Source organism: Amblyomma mixtum, chromosome 7 (genome assembly GCF_055824585.1).
Source record: "Amblyomma mixtum isolate Tamu chromosome 7, ASM5582458v1, whole genome shotgun sequence".
Lineage (NCBI taxonomy): Eukaryota > Metazoa > Arthropoda > Arachnida > Ixodida > Ixodidae > Amblyomma > Amblyomma mixtum.
The window spans coordinates 64,187,451-64,196,298 of NC_143018.1; the positions used below are offsets into that span (position 1 = coordinate 64,187,451).

The 8,848-nt window shown below is 46.0% G+C and overlaps 1 protein-coding gene across 1 annotated transcript in view; it reads left to right on the forward strand.

Moving 5' to 3' along the window:
- LOC149336302 (complement C3-like) overlaps positions 1-8,848 on the forward strand; it is a 103,718-nt gene extending 94,870 nt beyond the window's left edge. The window contains exons 38-41 of the mRNA XM_089552809.1: positions 1,687-1,791; positions 4,082-4,165; positions 5,117-5,261; positions 8,240-8,848. Coding sequence (XP_089408935.1) covers positions 1,687-1,791; positions 4,082-4,165; positions 5,117-5,261; positions 8,240-8,381 — 476 coding nt within the window. The 3' untranslated portion in view covers positions 8,382-8,848. The remainder of the gene's footprint in view (positions 1-1,686; positions 1,792-4,081; positions 4,166-5,116; positions 5,262-8,239) is intronic.

Here is an 8,848-nt window from a genome sequence, read left to right on the forward strand (position 1 = left end):
GAAAAGAGCTTGACATTGTGGCTCATCAAAAGTTGATTCATATTCACGTCTAAGGCATATTAACTGGCACAAAGTAATACATACATAACTAGGGAGGACAAACAACGTGCTATTATCCTAACTTGCGTTACTTTTTCGTCACATTCGTTTTGCACTAAGAGCCTGAGAAAGTGACTGAAAGTGACCTATCAACTAGCCTAAATAAACACTTTATGCCTTGCAATATGACTGCTGTTTGATGCGACACCAATGTCAATGCATATCTGCCGCTTTGAACTGTGCAACCAATGGTATCCTCTATACAGACAATAGAAAGCTGAAGAAATAAGGCTGCCTAAGCTAGGTTACGGCTCACGTAAACCATTTGACGTGACACCAGATGTTCGTCAGTTTTTGTAGCGAAAGCTACATTGGCCACGAAGTTGCGATTTCGCTGTGGCTGTGCTGCGAGGAGGCACCGAGACCGACCTTGAGCCGTTGCCTAGCAACCGCCGCAGCTAGCGGATGTCGCGCGCTCGCTGCGCCATCATCTGGCATGACGTCACACTGCGCGCCTCACCGCGGCACCGCCACCCCCGTTTGGTATGACGTCACACCGCTTGCCTCGTCATTGCGCACGCCTCCGCTCGCTTCGCCAGCTGCGTCGCATACCTGATAACATGTCGGAGGATTGAAAAGGAGAGTTCACGTGCGCCGCAACCACAGTTGAGGACTTTGGCTACGTATATTCTGGCATAGCCGAGCTAAGCCACTGCCAGCTTTTTATTCTTTTTATTCTTCATGTACTCCTCCCCTTCTTTTCGTGCTCTCTTCTTTTTTCTAATCTTTTGTTCTATTTTTTCTTCTTCACCCTTCTCCTGATTTTCTCTTTCCTATTCTGTCTCCCTTTGTTCACTTCATCTTCACCTCATTTTTCTTCTTTCTCTTCTTCGCTATGTTGGCTTGGCTTATTTAATCTTGACTTCTTTCTCTTTATATTGTTTCCTGTATAGCGTGATGCTTGGTGCTTTACTTGGCTGGCCTTAACTTGTGGATTTCTCCGTCAAATGCTCAAAAGTGATTCATTTTCACGTAGCCTCAAAATGAAGTCCCAGTAACGGCTCACGCCATAAAAATTTCATCATTTTTGCCTTTCTTGAGGACAATAAATTACACCATTAAGTGCGGCCTATCTTCCTCTTAACGCGTCCTATGAGAAGGCCCGCTGAAAGTCTGGCATCTATATCACACGACTACACAGGTTTTTGACCATTTGGCAATACACTTTTTACGCACTCGCATGTGAACACGACTTTTTTGGTTGCGGCACAGAACGGCGATGGCGACGCCTTTTATCTGGGAATGAGTTTCTCATACAAGTATCGCTTGAAAATGCGGTCCGAAGTTCGACTCCCGCTCGCCCAATGATGCGGCGGTTTTTTGTGTCTTGTTAGCTGCCGAGAAATGACGACGGATTCCTTCGGGACGAAGTCTGACGGAGACAGTAAGAAGGTGGAGACTGTGGAAGAACGGCGTGACAGCTGCATTTTGGTTTAAAAATGACTGACTCTAACACAGAGCTTTTTATTCTGAACGTATTACAGTGAGACAGAATATTTGTTGAGATATAAAGCATTGGCAAAGGGATAGAAGCTCCGACAAAGTGCCTCAACATAAATTGTATTCACGTGATCGGTGTGTTTCCAGATGAATGCCCACCCAGAGAACCCTTCAGAACAATTGACACCGCGGGAGCGACTTCTCAACAAAGGCGTAAGCTACTCGACCTAGCTTGCAAAGAACACGACTTCGGTAAGTTATCATGTTTAGTGTTCTTTTTTTTCTTACATGTTGCCCTCACAACAAGAACTTGTTAGGTGTTCTCACATCATACAATATGTGTTCCCAGTGCAGAGCTCAAGCAAAAATAAAGCAATGTTTCCCCGGATATTTGACATGTGCTACATCTACGAACATAGTTTGACTAGTGCGGACGGCACCCTGCGATTTACAGCGCTATGCAGCTTGCAGAAGCACCATCCTGACAAGAAACACTCACTTTGTACTTGCCACCCGCCGCGGTGGCTCAGTAGTTACGGTGATCGGCTGCTGGCCCGAAAGACGCGGGTTCGATCCCGGCCGCGGCGGCTGGATTTCGATGGAGGCGAAATTCTAGAGGCCCGTGTAGTGTGCGATGTCAGGGCACGTTAAAGAACCCCAGGTGGTCGAAATTTCCGGAGCCTTTCACTACGGCGTCCCTCATAGCCTAAGTCGCTCTGGGACGTTAAACCCCAATAAACCAGCAAACCAAACCACTTTGTACTTGCAGGCATAGCCTGCAGGTGCAGCCTTCACATTTGTCTAAAGGTTGGCCAAAACACGGAGCAAGCGATAAGGCGTTGAGCGATACCGGTGCAATCGCACACTTCGAAGCAGTAAACATGAGCAACAAGCTGGGCCGCATCATTGTTCCACTGATAAAACCTTTCCTGCTCTCGGCGTCCGATGATTATACATTGGCCGCTTTCATCATTGCACAGATGTCCTCTATTTTTTCAGTGAATTTTCAGTTGCATTAAAACAAAATGCTCAAACGTAAAAGATGAACATGGTATACGAAGTAGAACGGACATTCACATGTGCTGTCTGCCTGAGTTTCCTGCATTCGTCTTGCACAGCGGAAGTTGTTTCTAGGACTGCATCCATCTGCCGAAGGAGAACACAAAGATAGTCAAACAATTGCGAGGACACTTTCGTAACTCAAGTGTTGAGATGTGAAAGCCGAGGACACTATGCCGTGACGACTTCCGATGGATGTGACGTCACACCATTCTCGTGGCTATATCGATACCGAAACAATATATCTTTCGGGGATCATAAGTGTTAATTACGCTTAATTACTCTTTTTTCAGTTCAGGTGTCCACCGAGATATGTGAGACAGATACTGCGCCATTTCCTTTCATCAAAAACCAATTGACCAGTTTATTTTACCACATCAGAAGCATGCGATACCGAAAACCAGGTTTAAAATAAAAAAATATCTTAGGATATCTCCTCAAGGCAAATTATTTTTCGCTCGCAGTAGATTCCTTTATCATATCACTACTGTTTACACATATATTTTAATAAAGGCGCAGTTTTTAACTACTGAGAGCCGAGCACGACAGATAAAGCTGGTATGATCTCAGTTCAATCCCACAGTATTGTTCTGCGATAAGACAAATGTCGGACATTTGAGGAATTTTCATCCTGGTGTCTTCCAGAAAACTACAAACTGAGGACATCCTCTTCAGGATAAGACATTTAGACATGATGCACTCAAGCATTACTCAATGTTCTGTTCGGGATGAAAACATTGTGACCATTTGAGGACGTCCTCAGCATGTTTTGGAGTTTTCTTGGTGTTTAAAAATTTGTTCTTGATAAAACATTATCAACCAATTGGACACCAACAAGTGCTGCTAAGAAGCCGTATTTTCTAATGTAAGAACGGTCCATTTATTGTTCTACGGTTATAAATGATTGTATCTCTAATATTATTGTTTGTGTTGCTTGTTCAGAAGAAAATTTAGAATGAAAAACCTTGTGAAATGCCCCACCGTTTACAAGGGTGTCCTGAGCTGGATAAGAAGGGGTTTCAGGGTCTATTCAAGGGCTATGCCTGAAACACTAATCGTTGCCACTTTAAACACTGAGTAATCAAAACATGGCAGAGAACAATTGTGGCCAGGGACCCCAGCTTTTGTGCTGAATGTTGTCTCTATGCAACAACGGTTCTGCATTTTGTGCTACTTTGCATGTTTCATCAAAACTCAGTATACTTGCCAGCATAAACATTAGCCTCTTTGATACTTACCTATTGCTGTGCAATGAAATTTTCCTGCGAATGTACTAGCTACCTCTCGCCATGCATTGGCTGGCTTCCCGTAGCGAGTCATTGTCAGGCATCCTTTAGGGGCTAGTAAAAAGCGATAATTGCTGTTGGCTTGATTGGCAGTTTATAAACACCATGCTACATCATTTAAACTGACTGATCGTCAGTTTAAAACGTAACTCTGAGATCCAGGATGGCGGATTTCTCATTCTATGTTTCAACTGCAGTGTGGGTTGGCACTGTGTCTCGGAACCATGTCACCAACGGTTATCGTCAAATCGAACTTCGTGTTGACTCGGTGATCAAACAAGGTAATGCATTCCACTTATTTTTATTCAGAATAAACCTCAAGCGTAATACTTGAGACATCTTGTCAGTACAAAACGCGAGCCGATGCACACACAGAAAGAAGCCAACAGTCTTTGAGGAGTAGTTACAGCTGAGCTTGTTGGCTCATATCCAGGAAAGGTACAGCAGCGCTAACTATGGGCACTGACGAAGTGAGGGGATGGTACAAAGCCACAGCTTGCACATGAGAATGCTAGTTTCTTAACTACACCTAGTGTTAATGTGAGGAAATTAATCGAGGGGTTATATTTCAATCCGACAATTTTTCCGCAATACTCAGTCGTTCCAAATGTATTAAGTAAAAGTAATTTTCTTCTTCCATGGCCTCAAATACTGTTGGCTTCCGTCTATACATATCTTTAAAAAGTTCTCAACTCACTTATACGTGCGTGCTAAAATTTTACATGCTAACGTTTTTACCGTGATCCATGTAACAGTTCCAAGTGAGACCAACAGTATAATAATGGTGATGTGAGGGCATCTTTGCTGCACATTGTGCGTATGCATATGCGCTTGTTGTACTACGTAGTTGTACGTATGCATAATATTTGCAGAATGAAACATCCTTACAATTTTTCATGGCTTCTCTCTATACCTTCTGGCGTTCAGGCATGCTATGAAAGCCATCGAATGATAAATCACGTCCCCCTTCTTTTCATTCTCAACCTAATCAAAATCATTGTTCATTGCAATAAGGTTAACGGGGCATGAGGAGAACATAGACAACTGTCTACTGCACTAGTCTTACCTGTCTTGTTGGATTTCCTCCGTAGTCACACTAACATGTAAAATAGAGAGTATGTGAGAGAAATACCTTTACTGTGCACAGTTCGGACACCTGCAGGCACACTGAATGCGCAGTGACTGCTTGCCATTAAAGAAGTGAAAAGGTATACAACCTTGATCCCTTGCAGGCGCTGAAAAGAGGGAGTCCGCTTTGACGGGCACTAAGCTGTTCGTGGCTCGCAAACACTGCAACATGGCTGACATGAGTGAAGGCTCACGCTACTTTGTCTTCGGCCGAGACGGCGAGCTCTTCGAGAAGGACGGCGCAGTTGTGTAAGATTCGGTGTATTTCCTCATTTCCTAGCTCACGTTTTATTTTTCTTTCTTCTGTTTGGAACAAGTTCGCACAGGAATACTTTCAGGCGAATAGAAGTGTCGAAACGTAGGGAACGCTTATTTTCTTTTTGATAAAAACCGGGGAGTGTTCCCCATGACGCTACCGGCGGAAAAACTTCCGGAACCGTCAGCATGATGTTTGAATTGGCGCCGCCCATGCATGGCAGTATTTGCGGCCTTTGTTCTTCCGCCGTCCATTGCATGGTTGAATAGTACGTCGAGCGAGTATATTACTCAAGGCAGCCAAGCTCACAGGCGGCAGCGGGACCTGGAACGCGCCTAGAAGCTGCTACTGCACAACAATTACTACACACAACAACAACAAGCAGGGAGTAGTGAGGAACCACCTGTCGGCCTTCGCGGAGATCGCGAACCTCGCGGCCTAGTGCACAAAAGGCGCAGCTGTGTGTAGCCAGCCTGGTCGCACACCTACGCTGAGCAAGCTGTGATCATGCACTCAGCGTTAAATGTTTTCCTTCCCGAGTATCCCGAGTTTGATTCGACATTGATAAGGCCGCCACCATAATAACCTGAAACCTAGCTGCCTAGCTGGGCGACCAGCTTAAGGTACGGCACCGACAACCAAAGGCATTACTTTAGTATTATTTTTTTTACGGGAACGTGCTACTTGTAGGCAGTGTGAGTTTTGTGTTCGACAGAGAATGCAGCACGCACTCTTAATCCACCTAACAGAACATATACAGTCGTGTTCTACCGCAAAAGTCGCCGAACGAAAAGTGGTAGCCTGAGACCTGTTTCTTTCCTGCAGCAAGACCCTCACGTGGAGGACGCTGATGTGCTCTTTGTCATCATTATCATGATCACCCCTACGCCAACTGAAGGGCAATTACCTTTCCCATATACCCCTGATACCCGGTCCTCTGCCTGCTGGCGCCTTATCCCTCCAAACTTCCTAATCTCATCCGCCCACCTCACCTCCTGTTGCGCTTGCCTTTTCTTGGAATCCATTCGGTTACCATTAAAGAGAACCGGCCATGGTGCAGTCGTATTACGTGCCTTGCCCATGCTCACTTCTTCCTCTTGAATTCTGCAATGATGTTGTTAACTCTAGCTTGTTTTCTTGCTAACTCTGCTCTCTTTTCCTGTCTCCTAACGTTGCACCTATCCTTTCTTTTTTGCAAAGCTCGTTGCGTTGCCCTGCCCCATTGGTGAGTGCCGTTAAGATGCAGCTGCTGCGTACTCGGGTGTCCCACTTGTACGCAACTTAACACCACAAATGGATTGGGAGCCGTGTTTCTGCTTGGCCACAGCACATAGTCAAAGAGTCAGATGCGCAGTTACTGGCAGTCTGCAGCGGTGTAGAAACAAAAACTTGATGTCATGTAGTCAGAGGTAAAATCTACACAACTGCTCACACCAAAACAAAATCTGTCACACCGAGCAGCTGCTGTAAAATAACGACTGTTAGGCAGAGGACTGGTAACAGTGTGAAATAATTAAGGGCCATCCTCATGTACCAGAATTTTCGGCATCGGTGTGCAACTTTTGTGGCAGGGAATCGCTGCATTGCTGACGTCTCCACAGTATTCGCTCTACCGCGGGAAGTGGTTGGGAACCAAGTTTTCAGCGGTCCTCAGTCCCCTCCTCTTTGTCATCACTGCCTGAAAAACACTTGACATAATGCACACAAGTGTCCATTGAGATGTAGTTACCCCGCCTTTCATTTCCTGACAACCAATCACAATCACGTGCCTCGACTCTTTGAGTTCTAATGCGCCCTTCCTGTCGTCATAACCTCCTCATAGCTCCCGAGCCTTCCATTTCCTCGATGAACCTTACCCGCTAGGGTGGCTCAGTGGTTACGGCGCTCGGCTACTGAGCTGCAGTACCCGGGTTCGAACCCGATAGCGGCGACAGCGTTTAGGTGGAGGTGCAACACAAAATGGCACTCTTGTGCTGGGCGATTTCAATGCACTTTAAAAATCCCCAACCGATCGGAATTTTTCTGCCACCTCTTTCTTCTCCTTATTTCACTCCCTCAATCACCCTTTCCCGCAAGCCGTGGTTCGGGTATGCCCATCGAGAAGTGAGGCAGTTACTGCGCAGTTTCCTTCAACGAAACGAACTGTCATTTTTCATAGCCTCCTCATGGCTCGGCGACGGTGTTTCGACCGAGGCGAAATTCTTCAGGCATGGAAAAATTGCTCGAAAAGCACACAAACATTAAACGAGGGCACAGGACGTACACATTTTCTAACAGGAGACAGGAAGAGCCGTATCTTCATGTGTGCGCTTTATGCTCAAATTTTGCATGTCTGAAGGACTACACCAACAAGCCCGAAAGTGTCCTGCTGCCGTAGTGGCTCGGTGGTTACGGCGCTTGGCTGCTGACCAGAAAGACGCGGTTTCGATCCCGGCCGGAACGGTCGGATTTCGATGGAGGCGAAATTCTAGAGGCCCGTGTACTCCGCCATCTCAGTGCACGCTAAAGAACACCAGGTGTTCGAAATTTCCAGAGCCCTTCACTACGGCGTCCCTAATAAACTGAGTCGCAGTTGAACGTCAAAACCCCCCTAACCCCTTAAACCGAGAAAAACCTGTACTCAAGTCAAAATCTCTTGCCTTGTTCGGCGTCAGTGCACGTTAAATATCCCCACGCCACAGAAATTATTCTGGAGCCCTCCACTGAGGTGTCTCTTTCTTCCTTCTCTCGCTACATCCTTTCTGCCTTTCCTCACGGTGCGTTTGAGGAGACCTTCTGGAAGTGAGACAGATACTGCACCTTTTTATTTTACTCAACCAATAGCGCATCCGCGATCAAGCACTGGAAAACTACCACGCTTTTTCCAAAGCCATTTCCTGGAAATCGCCTCACTGTCCGTTTTACCTTAAAGGTTGCTTTCACTAATACTGCTGTAAAACATTGTTTGTGATCTGAAATTTTTTCCACGCAGGACACGCTACATTCTGGATAAGCATGTTCGTCTCTTCGACCCAAGAACGGCTGAGACATCACAAAGCGCAAGCAGGGTGAACTCCCTCCTACAGTGGCTTACAGCGCACCTACAAAGATCGCGAGGATGCCGAAGTAATTGAGCGCCGTCCTGCTCAACACCAGCTTCATATTACGTATATTGTCAACATGAGTCAAGTAACGGTCGTTCTGTGAATGCAAACTTCACCGCATGACTGCTACATAGACAAGTGATGCCAACGTGTCAAAATATTTTGCTAACATATTTCTTGCCAACCTCAGTGCGACGTCACGCCACCGAGTGCTGCGACACGGACACAAGGTCGATATGCAGCGTTCCCAAATATTTTTGTCTGTGTCAAATGGCCGTGTTTCATCAAAAAAATGAAGGCTTCTGCGCTGCCCAAATGACGAGGGCGATGTCGTTATAAAGGAAACCTGTCTGGCACAGCTGTAGAGAATGATCTTTGCAGCCGTTTTGCGGTTAAATCAAGACTCTGCGCAGGGAACCGGACGTTCAAGATGTTTTGCGCTTGTTCGAACACACTTAAATGCGGTTACACAAAAGTGAATAAACTGCAAACCTCCA